The sequence below is a fragment of the Geotrypetes seraphini genome, chromosome 1 (assembly GCF_902459505.1).
Source record: "Geotrypetes seraphini chromosome 1, aGeoSer1.1, whole genome shotgun sequence".
Lineage (NCBI taxonomy): Eukaryota > Metazoa > Chordata > Amphibia > Gymnophiona > Dermophiidae > Geotrypetes > Geotrypetes seraphini.
The window spans coordinates 491510405-491533450 of NC_047084.1; the positions used below are offsets into that span (position 1 = coordinate 491510405).

At 41.1% G+C, this 23046-nt stretch overlaps 1 protein-coding gene across 5 annotated transcripts in view; it reads right to left on the minus strand.

Annotated features, from left to right (window-relative positions):
- The window catches only part of NMRK1 (nicotinamide riboside kinase 1), a 42190-nt gene that overhangs the window by 9636 nt on the left and 9508 nt on the right, over positions 1-23046 (minus strand). For 2 of the 5 annotated variants that reach the window (XM_033926803.1, XM_033926809.1), the window contains exons 2-7: positions 20123-20164; positions 18511-18601; positions 13639-13687; positions 2953-3130; positions 2795-2866; positions 1068-1174 (exon numbers count right to left, since the gene is read on the minus strand). In XM_033926803.1, the coding sequence (XP_033782694.1) occupies positions 1068-1174; positions 2795-2866; positions 2953-3130; positions 13639-13687; positions 18511-18601; positions 20123-20151 (526 nt within the window). In that variant the 5' untranslated portion in view covers positions 20152-20164. Of the gene's footprint in view, positions 1-1067; positions 1175-2794; positions 2867-2952; positions 3131-13638; positions 13688-18510; positions 18602-20122; positions 20165-23046 lie in introns of those variants that run through there. The other 3 variants (XM_033926819.1, XM_033926833.1, XM_033926827.1) reach the window with 3 other exon arrangements.

A 23046-nucleotide genomic window follows, 5' to 3' on the forward strand; every position in this document is an offset into this window, starting at 1 on the left:
ATGGGGGAAACTGTAAAACTAGACTTAGGAGTAACGTCAGGAAATTCTTTTGCACGAAAAGGGTGGAGTTTGCCTGGAATGCCCTCCCTGTAGAGGTGGTGGAGGCAAAAACAGTGATAGTGTTCAAAAATGTGTGGGATAGATACAAAGGATCCTTAAATAGAAAGAGGATAGCACACACACAAAACTCAACAGATCAATAACTATAACTTTGCTTTTGATGCGCACGAGTGATGCTTAAATCCAAGCCCCAGCAGCAGGAAAGCAGAGCTGATGCTGGATGGACTTTATGGTCTGAGTCTAGTCAGGCTGAAGTTAGCTTTGATGGAAATTTCAGCAGTGGAGCGGTGTAGCTGATGCCAGATGTATTCGTTGGAGAAAAGGCGAGATAGGGGAAATATGGGAAATATGATAGAAATGTTTAAATACTTATGTGGCGAGTCTCTTTCAAATGAAAAGAAACTCCCAAGATAGAGGGCATAGAATAAGGTTAAATGAATATAACTGCTGGGCAGACTGGATGGACCATGATGGTCTTTATCTGCCGTCATTTACTATGTTACTATGTAATTTTCAACCTTGAGAGCAAGTACCATGGCAAATTCCTTTGAAAGTTATATCATATCATTTCAGAGGCATCAAAGAAAAGCAAAATCATTTTAATCTATTTATTTTTCCCATTTTCAAAGTAATATGAGACTTAGGACTCCTTTCACAAAACCACAGCAGCAATTCCCACACAGCAAATACAATGCAGCCCACTTAATTCCTATGGACTACGTCGCAATTGCCGTGCAGGGACTCACTACCGTGACTTTGTAAAAGGAGCCCTTATATTTTTGTAGTTTTATATTCTGGATTCTGCCTAAAAAAAATCTCACTCTTTCGGATGTCCAATCTTGGCGTTTCTAGTACAGTAGAAAAGCTACACACACATACAAAAAAAAAAAAGATTGTAACATGTTGAAAGTTAGGCCTCAATGTTAGTTGAAAGTTAGTTCTCAAAGATGGGAAACTCTTCTCAACCTTCCAAGACAGAAACTGATATATATGAGCACACATCATACCTATGTTCTGAGCAATCTTCTGCATTTCGCTTCTGTTCTGCAGGTACATTGGCCACACGTGTCCATCAAAATATCCTGGGGGGTCTGGGGGTTCATAAATTCTGGTACTATACAACATAAAAACATTATTTTACTATGTGCTTTATATGATTGAATGCAATACATTTATTTAACAAAATTCTATCCTGCACGATCTATAAAATTTAAGCAGGTTACAATAAATGAGATTCTGTGCAAATCAGTTACTTCTCTGGGAGCAGAGGCACCAGACATTCTTCTTGCAAATATGCAGTGGAAAATAAACCCTCACCACATTTACCCACGGATTCTATTTAGCACTCAAACCTGGGCATGGATCCATATAAGCTGAATAAGAACTGGTACACAAGAGGCCCCCCTGGTATCAGATTGGCTTAATTTACAACATGAGCCGGGGGATTTGAGATATTGGATATAGTCACCAGCACCAGGGGTGCTGATATGGCACACATACTTTGGAGAAAGGAGCAAAAATGGATATACACTCTTAATACGCTCCATCCACACGGACTTAATAATGAAATTGAATGGGTAGCTTTCCTTTGATGGGTAGCCTCCCTTTTAAGACATTTATGTTCTTACAACTTGTCACTCTTTGCACACTCTCTTGGCTAAGTCAACGTGAGTGTGTTGTCATCACGCAAAGTATACGCACAGAGCTCCTCCTTCCCTTTTTATTTAAAAGAAGGAGTGGTAGGCTCTGTACGCTGTCGGTTGAAATTACTGTGCAAACTTCTACAAAGGGTATGTTAACTTTTTATGCGCTTCCTTTCTACATGTTTAGCTATAGAATCGTTACAAGACACATAGCAGTGTGGCTGAAAGTTTGTAGTCCACATGGCATATTTAATTTAATTTTTATTTTATTTCTTATATACCGCTATACCGTGAGGTACCGTGTGGTTTTTGATATTGAATTCTTTGCATTGTAAACATTACCAAGAATCACGGACATTTAAATATTCATTAGCGACTCATTATGGATTGAAAACCAGGCACATTTCTGATTGGGTCTCCTGAAGCACGTTGAGGCCCCCTAGAACGTTTTTCAAAAGATAAGTGAAGTCTATCTAGCCTTCCAGTGATTTCTTCACATGCAGATTTCAACGTACAAGATTTTACATAAAGAAATTATATATTTAAAACTAAATTGAACTTATAGGTCTCAGAGAGTAATTTCAATATGAAGTTCGCAATGACTGGCTGGTAAACTCTTAAATATAAGAGGGGGTTACTTCCCCCTCTTCTGGAGTTTCATATCTCTGAGCGTACCATATAAATATAGGATTACTCCCTTGAGACCAGTTTTTTCACTATAGTTGGTTTGTTCTTAATACTAACCGAAAGGCTTTTAGAACTGTATTTTCAAGCATTTGTGAAGCTTCAGCAGTTGCATGAAGGCAATAAAGCCAGAAATAAAAATTTAAAAAGATAAGCTTGAGGGTACTGCTTTGATACAGGGATGCATCATTGGTTGTGCTTTAATTGCAGGAATGCCCCTACAACTTTTCTAGTAAAGAACTGTCCTTTGATAGTTGCAATCACTTATCTTTTAATAAAATGCTGCATAGCTCATTCCATTTTATGGGTCAAAGTGACTTAAGATTGTCATAGCCTTCAACATCTATGAAGCTGGTACTGTATTCACAATAGTAACAATATTAATACTAAATATTACTACTACTTACCTTCTTCGCCTTTTGCATTCTTCATACGGAATTGTAAGAAAATATCTTCTATTGAATACTTCCTCAAGCGGCCTAAAACATCAAAGTTTTAAGTTTTCCTTCTTTTTAATTTGCATATCAAACTTCTTAAATCTTCAGTTTTCGATGAGGTTGCTTACTTATAGTTATAGAGAAGAAAGCCTTCTATAATTAAACTGTGCACGTCATCAGCTCCATCCTGATTGTTACACAGGCTCACTTTTGCATTGTCTAGAATTGATGTCTGGAATCCCCTGGGGGTTTTCAGCCAAGAATACACTCTTCTCATCATTGCTTCCATATCCAGGGCGTCAAGCACTTAAGAAAATGAAGAAGCCAAGAGTAATTTCAGATACAGGCTTTCTGTGCTGTGCCATATTTCACTTACTAAAGTCATACCTTTCCTTCCTGTCTATCCAGCTGCATACAGAGATTAGTTTTTAATGACCTCTGATTCAAGAATTTTAACGAGCTGTAAAAGGTTTCGATTCATGCAAGAGAAAGATGGAAGTTAAATCTGTGTTGTTATGCAAAGTCCTACACTGTTGAATTGGCACAAACCAGCACAAAAATTCTGATATCTCAAGAGCGGATTTGTTATACTGCACAAATCTAACACCTTCAGTGTCAAAGCTATGTTCTGCAAGTATAACACTGATAATTTTACAACTTTGATTACAAACCTATTAAATAGCATTTTACAATAAAAAAAAATTGGGGTTTCTATGCCTTTAGCCGAGTTTTGCATTGATCTGTGCCATCATAAATAAAAAAGCTTGTGCTGGAAACAAGAAAGATCCCAAGATGGTGCCAGCCATGTTGAACTTGTCCTGAGCTGTAGCAAAGCACGTATGTGCTTCTGTATCCACATTGTGAAGTGGGTATGTTCAAGGACTGGGTTGAGAACCCCTGCTTTAAGGGTACTCAGGATGGGGGAGAACTTTTTAGCTGTGTTCCAATGGTACATCTACTGGAGCACAATTTTTCCTTAGATTTTCTTGTGTCTGGTGAAATATCAACATGCTGGGTATGTATTCTGGGGAATCAGAGCACTAAAATGTTCTTAATGAGCAAAATATTTTCTGAAGGTTCCTCTTGACTTCTATGAGGTTCTGCACATAATTAATGTTGCTATATTTAACATAAATGTTTTTCATATGGTTGGGCCTGGATTTGTTTAGTGCAGTGTCCCGCAAACTATGTTGAGACGCGGCACATTAAATGTAGTGGCTGCAGCTGAAGGCATCCAGAAGCGTATGGATGTTGACGTGATGTCACGCGCATGTGTGATGTCATCACATCGACATACGCGAATGTGTGAAGGCCCTCCAGACGTACCCTGAGCCGCCAGTGGGGAGTGCCCTCAGGGAAGAGGGTCAGAGAGGAAAGGCGCTGGCTGACTGCCTACCGGACGTGCCTCTTGCCGCAAGAGGCACATCTTATAGGCAGTCAGCCAGCACTGGCGCCTCTTCTCCCCAGTGTGTCGCAGCACACCTGAAATCTCAGGAGGCACACAATGAACGATACACTGGTTTAGTGTGTAGCCTTTTCTTTTCAGTTTTCTGCTTCAGGATCTCTGTTTCCATGTGGACTAAAGAGCTTTTCCATACAATTGTTTATTTTCCTCTTATATTGACGTTTTTAAAATGTATGGCTTGGATACAGGTTTTTCTTGTATCTTCATTATTGAAACATGTGATATCTATCTTGAAATTAGAAACACAAAATTAAATGTTAAAAAATTTTCACAAAATAAGTTGGAATGTTATTTGACATTTCAAGTAAAAGGTTGTATAGAAAACCTAATGGAATAGTGTCCTCACCTGTTAGCTTGTGAATTCTGACAAATTTGAGTGGTATGTAAGAGGGTAATAGCCAGAGGCATTCAGGGTTTGGCAATACGTACACAAAAAACAGTCCAGCCATTTCTCCCAGCTTCTCCGGGTCCCTGGCTGAACTAGAACAGACTTCTACTGAAGCTACAGAACTTGCAACAGAGAACTTTTCCCATTTTATTTCTCATTTACTTATACAAATATCTTATCCATAATTCAAAAATGTCAAACCCAAACTGAGAAACAACCCCAAAAATTAAACTACAAAAAAAATAAGAATCTTTAAGGGTTAATAATAAAAGTGCCGACAATTTAAACTAATAAGTATTGTGTAAATCACTAGGAGTCCTTAGTGTGGAAGTTGAGCAGTATTATGATCTCACAATAAAGACTATCGCCCACACACTGGTGCTAATCAACGACTGATAGTGTATAAATACTGTCATCAATATCCTCAACCATCACTGGGTTTCTGTATGTATAAAATATGTGTAAAATGATGTGCTAATGAAATCAATATTCATTCACAAACTCACACCTAACATTGCCCATAATGTCAAATAATCTGCAATCCAGTTTCAAAACACTGAAATCAATAAGACAGATACTGCACTCAAACCAAATAGATTCTCATACCTAATGATGTACAGTGAAAAACTTATCTTTAAATCCCAAAGTCCCAGAGTCTAACCACCTGCCAACTTGCCACACTGGATAGACTCTGGGGTGTTTGGATTTAAAGATAAGTGTTTCATTGTACATCAGGAGATATGAGAATCTTTGGTTTGAGTGCAGTATCTGTCTTATTGATTTCATTGTTTTGAGACTGAAAAAAATAATCCCTGCAAGTATGCATACATGACTCCAATTAGGGTACTGCTTATGTGGTGAACCAAAATGGTGGCACTGGATGAGGGACTTTTATTGTTAACCCTTAGAGATTCTTGTTATCCAAAATTCCACATAGGATGTTTAAAATGGCCTCCTCTGTTTATACCAGCCATCATAGTGACAGCCCTTGGCCAGGGGACAAGATCATGGAAACCCCAAGTCTGGTCTCTAAGTAGCACTGTTATATGATGTCCGATACTTCCACCTGGACTGCCTCTACCACATCTTTAGCCCAAGGAGCAGAAGCCAAGCATGAGAACTAAATTCTTGGTTTCTGACAATGGCAGGATGGTTAAAAGGCTTTTTTGTTTGGTTTTCATACTAAAGCAAAATTATTCTCCTTAATTTTCACAAACACCTACAGGCAGTGTTGTTGAAATAGCCTGTGTTGCCTCCCCATATAAATTCTTGTACTCCACCCTTAGCCAGGAATTCAAAAACAATGATTCTAAATGCATGGCAGGCATTCACAAGCCTTGGCACTACCTCTAGAATTGATATAATTTATTCATACCCACAGTGTTACAAAAATCCTCCTTGAATGCACCAATCCAATTTACATGTGATTTTCAACTTTTGAGGGTTTAAAGTCCTGTATTCAGGTTCTACTGTATATGCCCTCAGAAGTACTGCAGCCTAGCTATTTGAATCAGCCAGATTAAAATGCTTCATTAATGCTGTGTTTTACTAAACAGCGCTAAATGTTTTTAGTGCAGGTCAGCGAGGTAAATGCTCCAATACTCATAGGAATTCTATGAGCATCAAACATTTACCGTGCTTTTCTGCACTAAAAACCTCTAGCATTGTTTAGTAAAAGGAGCCCTTAGTTTATTATTAATATTGTTTAAGTACTGATCTTTTAATTCCCTTGAATACATACCATATATACTTGAATATAAACCAATACTTTTGTGCCCAAAAATGGGGGGTCTCAGTTCAAATTTGTCTTCCCCTGCTCTGCACTACCTTGCTCCCTCCCAAACCAACTGCAGACCTCTTGAGGGCCTTCCTTAAGTCCTGGTGGTCCAGTGGTGATCTTTCCCACATCCTGTTCTGGCTGGCTCTACTCCATTCCACCCCACTCCCATCCACAACCTAATTTTAATGCCCTAGTGGGCATAGGTGAACCTGGACAGCAGCCATGCTTCTATACTCCTGCCCCATGCAGGAGCCCCATGCTGGACCATCAGGGCTTAAAGCTAGGGTTACCAGATTTTCCCGAAGGAAAATATGGACCTATGGCCGTGTTCCCAGGCCTGCCCAATTCCACCACCTCCTTCCCCCACTCCCCTTAACCTGTTTGTGTGTGTTAGGATGGCATCTGCGCATACGTGGATGCGACATGATGTCACTGTGTTGCATCTGCGCATTCACGGATGCCATCCCGATGTCAGAAGCTTTTCAAAACCTGAACAAAGTGCCAGGTTTTGAAAAGCCGTCCAGACCCCCAGACAAAAGGAGGACATGTTGGGGAAATCTGGACATCTAGTGACCCTACTTATAGCAGATCTGCGGGAGACCTGCAACGACTGGGGCTAGGTTGGGACGGGCAAGGACAGGACACCTCAGGGAAGATAAGATTATTTATGCTGGGGGGAGGAGGGGAGAAAGGAGAGAGAGCATTATCATACTTGGATATAAACTTTCAGTTTATATTCGAATCAACCTTTTACCTCTATTTTTTTGGAAAAAAAGGTTACTTTAGTTTATATTTGGATCAGATTATATTCAAATGTATATAGTACTAGACCATTGCAGGTAGACCTTAGGAAATTGGAAGACTGTGCATCCAAATGGCAGATGAAATTTAATGTAGACAAATGAAAAGTGATGCACACTGGGAAGAATAATTCAAATCATAGTGACCAGATGCTAGGGTCCAACTTAGGGGTCAGTGCCGAAGAAAAAGATCTAAGTGTAATTGTAGACAATATGCTGAAACCTTCTACCCTATGTGTTGGGGCGGCCAAAAAAAGAAAACAAGATGCTAGGAATTATTAGAAAAGGGTTAGTAATGCAACTAAGAATGTTATCATGCCTCTGTATTGCTCCATGGTGCAACCTCATCTGGAATACTGCACTCAGTTCTGGTCGCTGGATCTCAAAAAAGATTTAGCAGAATTAGAAAAGGTTCAAAGAAGAGCAACCGAGATCAGTGGCGTACCTAGCATATGTGACACCCAGGGCCCATCATTTTTTTGCCTCCCCCCATTTGTATGAAAAACATGATTTTTAGTAACAATCCACACTTCACACAAGAGTGTACCTAGGAAAAGGCAGCATCTTACATACTGCAGTGAGCAGTACAACATCAATACATTGTAAAATTAAACAAGCCAGACTATTACAAATCAATCCTGCACAGTCAATCCTAACAGAAAACCATGTCTTTCGAACACATAGAACATAGACAACACCTTCGCCTAGTATAGAATATATAATCACAAACTATCCCTTCCCCCTTTTACAAAACTGTAGTGTGGTTTTTAGCCATGGTGGTAACAGCTCAGACTTTCATAGAATTCTGAGCATCAGAGCTGTTACCACCACAGCTGGTGCTAAAAAACGCTCTACAGTTTTGTAAAAGGGGGGATAAAATAGAAATAGGTAGACAAAGGTTAAATTGAACCACCAAGAAGCTGGACTTTGCATATAATGCAACACCACAGAAACAGCGATGCATCTCCCCTAAAGCAAAAAAATTAATATAATTTTTATCTACTTTGTCTTCTCTGGTTTCTGCTTTCCTCATCTTCTTGTCACTCTCTTCCTTTCATCCACTGTCTACCCTCTCTCTGCCCCTTCTATATGCCATCTTCTCTCCTTCTATTCCCCTTCCAGAAACTTTATGCCTCCCACCTTCCATCTCTCCCTTTACCCCCATTGGTCTGGCATCCATCTTCTTCCCTTCCCTCCTCCAATGGTCTGGCATCTCTCTCCTCTTTATCCCTTCCCTCTCCAACATCCCCATGGTCTGGCATTTCACTCTCTCCTCTCCCTTCCCTCCACTTCCATCAGCATCTGCCCCCTTTCTTTCCAACCTTTCCATCCAGTATCCTTTCTCCGCACACCAATTCCATCAGGATCTGCCCCCTTTCTTTTCCTTCAACCCAATTCCTTCCAGTATCCTTCCCTCTTATGTCTCTCTCCTCTTTCCCTGAACACCAATTCCATCAGCATCTGCCCCCTTTCTTTCCCTCCAACCCAATCCCATCCAGTAACCTTCCCTCTTATGTCTCTCTCCTCTTTCCCCGAACACCAATTCCATCAGCATCTGCCCCCTTTCTCTCCATCCATCACCCTGACCCCTTTTCTCTCCCTCCACCACCCTTCTATGCTCCTCTCTCTCTCCAAACCAGCAAGGTCCCGCGATGACTGCTTCTGCTGCCTCTGCTCCGGAAGACGTAAGTGACGTCAGAGGGGGTGGGCCAGCAGACGCAAGGAGTTGCAGCAAGGTCCTGCGATGACTGCTGCTGCTGGTCCACCCCTTCCGATGTCACTTACATCTTCCGGAGCAGAGCTGGCAGACGCAGACATCGCAGGACCTTACTGCACTTCAGCGCAGCTGCCGACTCTGCTTTGGAATAAGTACAGCAGCCACGCTGAGGTGCAGGTGCCGTTTAGAGCAGCGCTGGAGGTTCCGGACCTGGCCAGCTGTGCACCCCCCAAGGGCTGGCTGCCCTGCCCTTGGTACGCCACTGACTGAGATGATAAAGGGGATGAAACTCTTCAGATTGGAAAATAGATGGCTGATGGGAGATAAAATTGAAATTTACAAAATCCAAAGTGGTGTGAAATGGGTACAAGTGGATCGATTTTCTACTCCCATCAAAAATTACAAAGACTAGGGGACACTCTATGAAGTTACATGGAAATACTTTTAAAACCAATAGAAGAAAATATTTTTATCACTCAGAGAATAGTTATGCTCTGGAATGCATTGCCAGAGGATATGGTAAAAGCAGTTAACATAGCTGGTTTTAAAAAAGATTTGGACAAGTTCCTGGAGGAAAAGTCAATAGTCTGCTATTGAGTCAGACATGGAATAAGCTACTACTTACCCTGCATCAGTAGCATGGAATGTTGCTACATTTCGGTTTTTGCCAGGTACTTGTGACCTGGATTGGCCACTGTGAGGACAGAATTCTGGACTTGATGGATCATTGGTCTGACCCAGTATGGCTATTCTTACATTCTTAAGATTTTTGAATTGGGGGGGGGGAGAAAAGATGGCATCCTGAGCAGTGCACATATTGGAGTGCTCTCCGTCTATGGGGTAACTTTTTCGGATTAAATACAATTTTCTTACATTAATTAATGCCCAAAAGACGTGGGAAACAGAGGGGATTACCCCCACCTACTTCTGTTAGCTCCAATATGCGACAGACTGTAATGACATCGTTTACAGTCCAACCAACCAATATGGGCAGATCCGCTGCTGAGTTTGGGGATGGACTCAGCTTGGACAGTGACTTGACGCTGAGCCCCAGAGAACCACATATGCCCCCAATGCCTGGAGAAGCGTTGGAAGACCGGTCGCTGTTGGGGGGCTCCCCGAATACTGCGGGGGAGAAGCCGCTGAGATCCGACGCTGAACTGGAAGTGCTAACATCGACGCCGACTCCAGCCGGGGAGTTGCAGCGTTCTGGGGGCATTTCGTTTCAACTTGCAAGTGGTAGGGAGGATGAGGGAACCCAGGATTCGGCACCTGGAGGAAACGCTGAGGAGAAACTGGCAGTTATTTCCCCCCTCAAGCCACTTGTGAGACCTCAGGCGGTTACACTTGACTCTATCTGGACGGCGTTGGAGAACCTGCACTCGGTATGTGCAAACTTTGTTTCAATAACTTTAAATTCAACTTCTAAGATAGCCCTTTTGGAGACATCATTAAAGCAGCAACAATTAGAGATAAAGAATTTAGAGAAAACAATTGAGACAAAAAATTTGATGACCAAACATATTTCGGACAAAATGTTATTACTGAGGAAGATTGAAAGCCTGGAGAATCAACAGAAAAGTTTGAACTTGAGACTTTTAAATTTTCCAATAGCCAAGTTTATGTCACCCCGGGAAACTTTTAGGAATTTCATGATGACTACATTAAAGATATCAGAATCTGATCTTTCACCAATACAAAAAATTTATTACTTAAAGAAAAGTTCAATTAAAAAAGGAGATTTAGGGAGCGGTGGAGATCAGATGGATCTAACTGAGATATTACAATCATCTGATATTGAAATAGAGGGTCGGGCAACTTTATTAGTCTCTTTTGTATTTCGTCATGATAAGGATATGCTACTGAAATTGTACTTTAATTTGAAATTAGTATCCTATTTGGGAGGACGAGTATTTATGTTTCCTGATGTCTCAAAATGGACACAATCTAGAAGAAATTGAAAGGGGACAGGTTTAGAACAAATGCTAGGAAGTTCTTTTTTACCCAGAGGGTGGTGGACACATGGAACGCACTTCCAGAGGTTGTGATAGGCCAGAGCACAGTATAGGGGTTCAAGGAAGGTTTAGATAGGTTCCTAAAGGATAAGGGGATTGAGGGGTACAGGAACCACTTCACAGGTCATAGACCTGAAGTGCCGCCGTGGGAGCGGACCGCTGGGCGCGATGGACCTCTGGTCTGACCCAATGGAGGCAACTTCTTATGTTCTATCATACCGTACGAAAGTGATTTCTTTAGGGGCAGTTTGTCAGTTAAGATTTCCCTGTAAATGTTTGGTTTCCCTTCAGGGAAATAAATATGTATTTTTTGAACCTGCCCAATTAGGTTTCTTTTAAGGTGTCTCTACGCACCCGGATTGAATCAGGATGAATATGGGATTAATTGATGGAAGGTTGTACTGCTCTCTTTTTTCTTAGAATTTTAATTTAGGTTAATGTCCCTGCCCCAAGGGATTGGTTTCTTTTTCTTTTCTCCTTCTCCTGTTGTGGACTATCTTGAATGTAATATTATCTTTTGTTAACTTTTGCTTATCAGTAGGTACTGATTGTATTGTATTTCAGTTTTTCCTTATCATTGTGATGTAATGATAACTTGAAATGATGAATAAATAATAATTTAAAAAAAAGATTTTCGAGTTAAATACCTAATCTTCCATTCTGTTTTTTCAGTTCTCTCACTTTCTTCCTCCATCAAGAGGAAGCTGTTTTACCACCTTAATCATTTGGATGACTTGACTTTTCTAGGTCCGTTACATCATTTTTGCGATGGGATAACCAGAACTGTGCCCAACTTGCGATCGCATCATGGAATCATTTAGAATCATTAAGTATATTTCTAATGCAAAAGGAATTCGAATCTTGAACCAGTGGGTTATTCACCTCTATTCATGAGTTTGTGCAGAAGGCATCATCTATGTTTTCCAGCTCCACCTCCTCTGACATTGCTCTGTGCCCCCCAGTTTCTCCTTTTACCTGCGAGTTGAATTTGTTTTTCTGATCTGCTCTGTTTTCAGTTTGTTATTTTTGTTTTTTTATTATCCACTTTCAGAGGCTTTTCAGTGCTATAGAGGTCCCCAGGTTATCTGGGTCAGCTCTGCCTGGATGGAGACACTGACTCTATGTCTGAGGTCTGTATTTGGGAGGGATACCATGTTACAGGGTACCTGACTATCAGCCTGCACTAACACTTTTGTGGCTCATGGACAGTTCCCCTTGTAGTGGAGCTTGTTCCTGGTTGATAGCAGATCTTGAGCGCAGGCTATTTGGCATCTGTGTCGGTCCCTGGGACTTTTTCAATTGGCGTCTGAAGTGGTGTGAGGAGCTGTGGGTGTCTGGGTATTCAGGCTCTAACAGTCTGACTGGCACTCTGAAGACACAAGCACCTGAAGGATTTTTTTTTATTTGCTTGTCTGAGGTAGTAAGTCTTCGCCATCTTCTAGCTTCTATTTAAGCTGAAGCAGGCACAGCACAGCAGCATAGCGAGTACTGGCCATTGTAGCCTATAGGACACATCAGGGGTTTTGGGGGGTTTTCTGGGGTTTGGTTTTAGGTTCTCCATCTCTAAAATCCCCTTACCCATATTTTTTTTGCACTTCCTTTTAGTTATTCCGGGCCGTTTTTTGGTGTCAAAATGCTGCTGCCAAGGCCATCTTGGATTTTTCGATCAATTTTTACAAACCTTTATTTTCTTCAGAAAAACATTGATTTTGGTTAAAATCAATCAATATGGACTGTTAAAAAGGGCTAAACAAGTTAGGCCGGCTTGGAGAAAAGGTATGATATAAATATCTATAAAATCACAAGTGAAGTGGAATGAGTAAATAGGAAAAAGCTGTTTATCTTTTCAAACTATACTAAAGTGAGGGGACAGTCCATGACATCTAAAACAAATTGGATTACATATTTCTTTTCACTCAGTGCACAATTACTGTATATACTCGAATATAATTCAACTGAATATAAACCGAGGTAACCTTTTTCCCCCAAAAAGGAGATAAAAGGTTGATTCAAATATAAACCAGGGGGGGGGAGGTTATATTCAAGTGCCCGAACATAAACCGAGACTCCCATTTTTGGGTCATTTCTTTGCTCCCCAAAACTCAGTTTCAGCATATACAGTAAGCTGTGAAATTTGTTAACAGAAGATGCTGTCAAGGCAACTAGCATAGCTGGGTGTAACAAGAATAAAGTCCACAATTCTATTGGCAATGTAAGCTAAGCTTATCTCTGGATATAAATGGATCTATTCCTTAGGACCATGCCAGGTACTTGGGAATTGGACTAACCACTGTAGCTATACTAGTCTTGAAGGACCTTTGGTGTAACCCAGTATAACACATCTTAGGTTCTTAAGAGCTTTTCTTTGCAAGGACTCTAAAGAATTTTCAAAGTAAAAAAAAATGCATGCATACTTCCACTTTGAAAATAAAAGTATCCAAGCACATATAATCATTTTCTGCAATAAAATTAGGTCTTTATCTGCTGTCATTCACTATGGTTATTAGGTTAAATTAGGAAAGGATGCCCTTAATTCTAAATCCCACCCCAATTCTTTCCCCAGTAATGGTAAACCCAAATAGTCTAATCAGTTTTAGACATACTGGTGATTTAAGAGTGGACCTTATATTTTAAAACCCTTCCGCTTACCATCGTACTGTTTGAATCCATTCTGATCAACTGCTACTTCAGATTCTGGCTAGGGGGGAAAAAAGATGAATAAAACATTCACTGAAGATGAATGTCAGGAAAAGGCTCTTCCAATTATTAGCAAAAGTTTAGACAACTTAATAATTCCAAGAAAGGAAGAAGGAAGTGTGAGATCGTCTGAGAGATTCATTTTAGTGTAACAGATTCCTCAAACTGAGTTTAGGTTAAGGAAAATGTTCTTGTTGAAAATGATTTAACAGGCCAGAAATGGCTGCTGACTAGTTAAATCACTTGTTCAGGGCTATCTGCCAATTTTCAGTGGCACTTAACCAATTATTGCTGCTGAAAATTAGTGGTTAGCACCTAAGTGAAAACCGTTTATTTTGGGGATGAAGTCAGCACTTAGCTGGTTAAGTATCTATATTCAGTGTTTAACTGTGGCAACCCATAGCCATTTAAGTTCTGACTATCAACTTAAGTGGCCGCGCGTTAGCCTGTGCCGCATAAACCAGGTGTGCCGCATAAACCAGGTATTCAATGTCAAAGCCCGGTATGGAATATCTGGGATTAATGCTGGTGACGAACAGCAAAACACTCACCGCTGAATATTTACGCTGTTGTTCTTACACTGCACAAGTAAGTTTATTCTCTGCAAAAAAGTGCTTTTTTCATATTTGTGTAAAAGCAGTATACAGCGCTTGCACAAATGTAAAGAATGACAATATATTTTTGAGTTCATAGCAAGCAGATAATACTGTATAAACTTTTAATTGATATCTCATTGAGAAAGCTTCACATTTGAAACATAAGCCGTGTAAAAGGGTCGGTAGCCATTTGTGGAGTTTTTGCATCTAAAAGCCTTCCAAAAGAAGAGGACAAATATATGCACTGCTAGAATAGAGAGCTTGCTGAAATAATGGCCTCTTCACCATAGAGGAAAAATAATGGCAATGGATGATACAATAACTAAGCCTATGAACCAATAAGTGAGCTGTGTGCACTGAGAAAACCTTGCAATTACTCTGGTCACAGCAGAGGACAGAAAAGGGAAAAAGGTACTTATTTCCATGGGTTTAGTCAAGATTTTCTAATGTTGCTGTGCACACATGGTAACAAAAGTACAAATATAATTATGGATTGAAGATCCCAGCACTCACCCTACAGTAGGCAGCTTATGGAGTAATAATGTCCAACTTACGTATTTTGTAGTGCCTGAAAGACATATCTAGTATCCATTTCCTCTTTACTTTCTTCCAATTCCCCACTACTCTCCCTGCCTTTTTAATCACAGCTTCCTCTCCCCCTTCCCCCTATCACCACCTTTTCTTCCCTCAGTATCCTTCATAACTCTCATCATACATCCAACTCTGGGGCCCCCCATCTCTCGCCTTCTCCTTTATCTCCAAATATCTCTCTCTTTCTCCCCCCTCCTCGGCTTTGTCTTTACACTTCCTTCCCCCTCAATTCCTCTCATCTTGTTCCCTTCTTCCTCTTTTGGCTTTCTCTCAGCCATTGCAGGAGGGCTGTTCTACCTCCCCCCTCCCACACCTACCCCATGATTCCTCTTCTGATAAGAAATGGAAGGGAGCTTAGGAGGAGAAGCCGAGAGGGTTAGGAGAATAGGCGCCTGGTATAAGAGGCTTGGGGAGCCCAACTATGACTTTCTCCACTTTCCCTCCCTCCCTCTGCCACTGATTTAAGATCCACTGTCTCCTGGCTTTGAGGCAGTGACAAAAGAAAGGTGATGACGCACGGGACCACTGCTAGCTCTACCAGTCATGCCCTCTCTGATTTAAACTTCCTACTTCAGAAGGGCATGACTGGCAGACCTAACAGAGATGTTTGCAGGAAACGGATCCCACACATCTTCATGTTGCTTTTATTGTTAACTTCTGGCCTGCCCCAACCAAGGGAGGTAGTAAAAGGGAGACCGAGGGAGAAATGGGAAGGAGGGAGCAAGAAAAAGTGGATGCTGCTGGATTGGGAGCAGAGAAAGAGGAAGGAGAACAGACACAGAACAGAGTAGTGCTGGATGGGGTGAAAAGAGAGGGAGAGAGAGAACAGGGTAATTCTGCATGAAGGAGGAGACACACACATGCACACTTCTGATAAGTAATTGAAATAAAACATACACCCCAAGGATTTTAACTTGTCCCACCATGCCCCATTCCCATCTTACTCCATCCTAACCCTGCCCCAGCTTGCCTCTTTAACATCCCCAAATGTCGGAGTCACCAACTACCTATGGATAAGAGCACACACTGTATCCTCCCCTTTGCTGCTAGTGGAGAAAAGGGGTGGAGGTTGAGTGGCAACATAGGTAAGGATGGCCAAATAAAGTTCTCTTCCTGCAAAGTCGCCCTTCCTTCTCTTTAGCAGGACTGGAGAAGGAAAACTGCTAGTATTGTGTATTGTTACAGTTCAAGCCCTATAATAGCAATCACTGACCAACAGAATTAGAAAGTCCCATCATACAGCATCTATAGTTTGAAGAACACAAATAACAGGAAAATTCTCCCAAAGGAATTATACTAATGCCTGGGCAAGATGAACTTCCAGTCTGTGGTTACAATACAGTTTATTTATACAAAACTGTTTCTGAAACACATCCAGTGTAGTTAAGAGTGAGATAGCTGCTGCAGTGAGATTCTCCACAGTGAAACATCTTGTTCCACAGCATAGAAATTATTTTAATGGACTCATTAGTTTCTAAGTCTAAAGTATTAGAAGCTTCCCCCCCCCCCATCAAAAAATGGCATGGGAGAAGATACCTTTATAAAGCAGGCCATATACAGCTGGGCATTATCTGATTGACACTGGAAAACACTTATGGAATCAATACCTGATGTTGACCTCACAAGTGGGTGGTTTTTTTTTTTTAAATGCTGGGCCAACAAATACAGAAAGATTGACTAAAGAAACCGACACACAGCTAAAGTTTATACAGATATCGTGGAGGGACCAGAAGAATTCAAAGAAGGAACCTAAATTCATCACAGGGATAAAAATTTATGGATAGGTTATTTGTATATACATATTTATCTGTGTGTTTTCAGCAGCAGTTAACATATATGACTATTTTCCCAATATTCTCATAAAGATATATGGCCAATTTAACTGTATATTTATGCGAATATTCACACAGCTATTAAAAATTCATTCCCATATATCTGAATTTCTCTCTTTATATCTATAAATCACATTGCTCCATTCTAAGGGTTTTATTCCAATTTCCCTTTTTGGCTCTCTATGGATCTAAAGATTTAATCCTGTTGCATGCCAGGAGCTGCAATCTGGCATGGATCAGCTTGTCACTCTCGACATGAAAATATACAATCACTGTGGGAAACAGGAGTGGGTGATCATGAGGTCTGATATCATGTAAGTTCAATGTCATTTATTTGCAAAGTAATAAACCATGAATTTCAGACACACAGGCCTTTAAATCAGTGTTTTACGATCAAGTTTCAAGTTTATTAAAAGTTTGTTGTACACGCAATATCAAATACTTCAATGCACATGACAATTTAAAATTAGGAGACAAAAAAAAACAATTTATACAAATAAAGATTCAATGTATGTACACAAGTAATTAGCGACACAAAAGGGAAGAGGGGTGAACTACAATCTTTGAAGAAAGTTAGAGTACATCAGGAGGGTGATGAAGAATGTTTTAAAAAAATATGGCTAAGCCTACAAAAGAGGATAGGGGAGATTGTGACCTATACATAAGGTCTGGTTAAAATTAGGTATTTGAGCCTGGGATTAATAAGAACATAAGAAGTTGCCTCCACTGGGTCAGACCAGAGGTCCATCGTGCCCAGCAGTCCACACCCACGGCAGCCCATCAGGTCCATGACCTGTTAGGTGGTCCCTGATTTTTCCTATAACCTATCTCTACTTCTATCTGTACCCCTCAATCCCCTTATCCTTCAGGAATTTATCTAAACCTTCCTTGAATTATCCTATCTATGACTCAAATGCGTCTTTGTACAGGTGGCATTTTAATATGCTTTTAAATTTTTCTAATGAGGTTTCTCCATATAGATAGATTGGTAAGTTGTTCCAAAGCTGGGGTGCTATGACTGAAAAAATTGTAGATCTTCTGGTACCTATTATTTTTAGAGAAGGGATAGTCAGCAAATGCTGTTCCATTGATCTAAATGTCCTGGTTGGAGAATATGGTATAAAAAAATGATCCAGAAATATTGATGCATTGGTTTGTTGGATTATTATGTGCGAAATTGGTAACCAGTGTGCTTTTTGTAGAAGAGGTGTGACATGATCCTCTCCCATACTTCTTATGAATGAAGTGCTGCATAAATGTTAGATTAGTTCTAAGATTTTTGGGATATACAGCTATTTAATGGTTCTTCATTTAAGTGTGTTTAAATAGTGCCAAAGGTTAACAATGATCCTCTCCCAAAGCATATCTATCCAGTCAGGTTTTCAAGATTGCCAAAATGAATATGCATGAGGTTTTTTTTGCATACACTGGGTCTCCAAAGTATGCAAATATATTCTATGCAAAGGTGTGCAAAACCCAAATGGATGGATGTACAAAACAATTTTAAGTGACTCTTAGGGCTCCTTTTACTAAGGTGCGCTAGCGTTTTTAACGCATGCTGAATTTTAGCATGTGCTAAACCCGCACTACGCTTCTAGAACTAATGCCAGCTCAAAGCTGGCGTTAAGGTCTAGCGCACACTATTCCACGCGTTAAGGCCCTAATGCACCTTTGTAAAAGGAGCCCTTAATTTATAGGGTCAGAACATCTCATGCTCTTCATTCAAGCACATCATCTTCCATTAATGAGACTGGTATAAAATGTTTTCCCACCCAATAAATGTGTTCCCCCTAGCTGACAATTACCTTGAAGAAGTCATCCTGAGCAATAACACTGCAGGAAGGCAGTAGTGGCTGAAGTCTGCGTGTCAGGGTCGTCTTCCCACCATTAGTCATACTAAGGCATAAAACAAAAAAATTAGAATTACCTAGGCACACATGAGACATTAGACTCACAAGAGCAAATTTTAAAAGAACTGATCTGCTGGTCATTGGTCCTGTAGATATTCTTGCCCTTTATATACTCTGAAGTTACAGGTAAGCAGAGAATTTGAAAATGAAATCCTAGTATGCACTTTGGTCAGTCCAACTTCACTACTTTTTCTCCAAAAGGAGGAAGGCAATTGAAGGGCTTATTTGCAAAACCTGCTGTACCAAGTCCACTTTTGGCAAAAAAAAAAAAAAAAAAGAGTTATACTTTTATATGGACAAAGGATATTGCTATCTACCAGTGAAATTAATTGTCAAAATGAAGAAAAAAAAAGTGTTATAATTTGCCTGCAGCCAAATTAAAATAAAGCAAAGTTGCTTACCTGTAGCAGGTGTTTTCTGAGGACAGCCTTCCTTCCTGATGTCATCTCATGGGACCATCAGTTCAGTAAGAAAGCTAAGAAGCCAACTAAGGTAGCAGGGAGCAAAGAGTGGTGTAGTGGTTAGAGCTACAGCCTCAGCACCTTGAGGTTGTGGGTTCAAACCCCGCGCTTCTACATATGACCCTGGGCAAGTCACTTAATCCTCCACTGCCCCAGGTACATTAGATAGATTGTGAGCCCACTGGGACAGACAGGGAAAATACTTGAAGTCAGTGGTGTATCTAGCATATGTGACACCCGGGGCTCATCATTTTTTGACCCCCCCCCCCATCTGTATGAAAACATGATTTTTAGTAACAATCCACACGTCACATATGAGTACCTAGGAAAAGGCAGCATCTTACATACTGCAATGAGCAGTACAACATCAATACACCCATTGTAAAACTAAACAAGCCAGACTAGTACAGATCAATCCCGACTAGGCAGGAACAGGAAGTCACTGTTGCAGTAAGAGTTCCGGGGCAGGCCGAGGTTAGACGTCTCCACTGATGGATACAGCGCCGCGGCTATAACATTTAAAATAATAGCGATCCGGGGGGGCGGGGGGCAGGTGTGGGGAAGTCCGGAGCTGCAGGGCTGGCGTTACATGCAATGAGAACAGGACAGCTAAGCGTCCGACGTCACCTTCAAAACCGGGCCGGCTGTGCACCCCCCCAAGGCGTGCACCTGGGGCGGACCGCCCCCCCCCCTTAGTACGCTACTGCTTGAAGTACCTGATGTAAACCACTTTGTGGTTGTATAACTACAAAGAGGCAGTATACAAGTCCCAATCCCTATCCTTAATATCTGCCTGCTGTCCTTGGTTAACACCTACTACAGGTGAATAACTTTGCTTTATGCGAGGACAAGTAGGAAGCATATTCTCACATGTGGGACTCCCTAGTTGCCAGGATCATGCCTCCGAGAAGAAGGTTATCAAAAACTGCAATGATCCTGGTGAAACCAAAAGAGTTGGAGGGAAGTTGACATCTTTTAATGTCTTTAAAGAGGTATCATGACAATTTACACGTTTTTTTATACCCTTATTAACAATTTACACTTACCCACCAATTCCAACAATGAATGTTTTCATTATTTTTTCTTCACTGCAAAAGTAAAATAAATTTTAGAATATTCGGCATATAAAGATTACCTCCAAATTTAGATCTCTACAGTTGTCTTCACATTCTTTAAGATGAAGACCATGGACCTTTTTAGCAGTTACCCTCTAGATCAGTGATTCTTAACTTTTTTTGAGTCACGGACCCCTTTAAGAATCTGATGAAAGCTATGGATTCCCTTCCCCAGAAATATACAACTTTGCGTGCAATGAATATAATGTACTTTATCTATCGAGATTTGATTTTCTTATACATATATGACATACACAAAGAGGGGCATTTTTGATAGGATGTCTCAGTCAAATCTGAACTTTTTAGAAAAAAACACCTAGAAATCCAATACAGAAAATGTCCATTTTCAAAACAGCCAGACGTCTATCTTTTATTTTTGGAAAATGACTTATGTATACGTTTTGGTCCTTAGGATGTCTATCTTTTTTGGCCATTTTCAAAAATAAAATGTCCACATCAAAAAAGCACAAAAGCAAGTTTTGCAGACGTACCCAAATACCTTATCTGATCATAACAGGGGAATCCCGATCAACTGAGACGGTTTCAAGAGTCCTGCTGGCTCATCTGATAGGGGATTCCCCTACCAGGATCAGCTGAATCAGCAGGGAGATCGGATTCTTTTCTCCCTCCCTCACATTCACTGATCCCGCAGCCCGCTACACAGAGACCCCCCCACCCTACACTGTCCCCCCACCCTCCCCGACAACCTCCACATACCCCTGTACCTCAGCACAATCGGCAGGAGGGATGCCCACTCCTTCCTGCCAGCAGACCCACCTTTATAATGACAGCCGTCCTCTTCCCGGTGCATCCATGGATGCACTGGGGAGGGGCCTAAGGGGCCCTGATAGGCCCAGGAACCAGGAAGGGGAAGGCCACCATTATGAAGATGGGCCTGAAAGTGGGAGGGAATGGGAATCCCTCCCGCCAGATTGTCTTTGAAGGTATGGGGTTGATATTGGGGTGTGGTTCCGGGTGTTCAGGGAGCATCAGGGTGGAGTGCTGGGAGTTCAGGGAGAGCCACGGTTTGGAGTGGGGTATCTGGGTTCAATGGAATCTGGTGGCAGGAAGGAGTGGGCATCCCTCCTGCTGATTGTGCTAAGGTTCAGAGAGGTGTGGGGGGTCTCTGTGTAATGGGCTGTGGGATTGGCAAGTGTAAGGAAGGGAGAGAGAAATCAGATCTCCCTGCTGGTTCAGCTGATACTGGCAGGGGAATTCCCCATCACCTGAGCTGGCAGGACTCCCTGAAACCAGATCAGCTGATTGGAACTCCCCTGCGATCAGCTGATGGGAAGCCTGGTTTTTCTCCCCCCCCCCCTTCTCCCCCCACTCTTTAGGTGGTGGGTCATGCCTTAATCCCTTCAGTGATCATCTTGTCAGTTTGGGGCACTTAGACCTGTTTACATTCATCTAAAGTCCCATTGTGTAAGTTCCACCTAGGATGGCCTATGAAAGCTTCGATCAGCAGTGATGTCCAGGTTTAAGCCCACCCAATGCCCAACCATAAAACACCTCCCGACACGCCCCTTTGAGCTGGATACACAGCAGCTTAGAAGTGCTGCTGAACGTCCAGAAAGTTTGTTTTGATTATCGGCACTTGCATGTCCCCGGTATTAGAATGTCCAAGTGCCAACTTAGACAGGTTTTTGGATGTTTTAAAGTTTTGATTTTTCCCCTCAAAGTATTATTAAACTTTAAAATAAACAATTAAAAACAAAAACCCCCCACTCCTTTTTTTATGCAAAAAACAATGGCTATCATTTTAATTATGAAATATAATCCTCTTGTGCAAATTAAAACAGATCTACTATTACGTTTGCTACTACCATTACTATTACATCTATTCTCTCATTATCTGCAAGAAAATATCTAAAGTACCAGGCTGTATAGTGAATATAAATGTTAATTTTTATCAAAAACTCATGGACCCCCTGAAACCCATCCATGGACCCTCGGTTAAAAATCCCTGCTCTAGACTAACTCTAACCGGTTTATTATACTTCTGAAGGTGCAGTCTCCAAAACTGTACACAGTACTAGAAATGAGATTTCTTATATGGAGACACTATCACCTCCTTTCATCTTCTAATGAATCAAGCATTTTGCTGGCTCTTATAAATTTAACTACATTGCCCTGGATACTATAAGGGTGTCTAATAAGAGCGCAAGATTTAAATTGGGTGCCATTTCCATTCTGTTGTTTAGGCAGGGCTGAAAATTTCACAGCTGTCATGTAGACACATTGTAATTAGTAGTCATGAATCGTTACATGAACGAGCAATGCGTTATTGTGAAAACATAATACAGATGTGGGGAAAGTTTAGCTGAAATAATTTGCAAAATGTATGCAATTTTCAGTGAACAAAATGCACCAGTTTACAGTTAAAAGACTGATCAAAAAATTCAGATGGGGATGTGAAAACAGCAGGGTGCCCTCACACCAGCCGGTCTATTGAAAACATTGCCACAGTGAGTGAAAGTGTTGCCAAGAGTCCAGGAACCTCAATTCGTCATCGTTCACAGAAACTGGACATTTCAAGAAGCACCATGCATTGAATTCTCATGAAAGATCTGCATGCTTACAAGGTTCGACTGATGCAAAAACTGAAGCCAATGGACCACCTGCTGCGACGTGCATTTGTCACTTGAGTGATGTAAAATCAAGAAGTGGGTGTCAACTTTTTGGAGAAAATGATCTTTAGCGATGAGGCACACTTTCACTTTAATGAGTACATGAACAAACAAAACTGCCAAATTTAGGCTGAAGAGAATTCTCGAGTGATTTTTGAAAAGCCAATGCATGCACCACGAGTCACATTTTGTGGGGATTTTGGGCTGGCGGAGCAATTGGGCCGT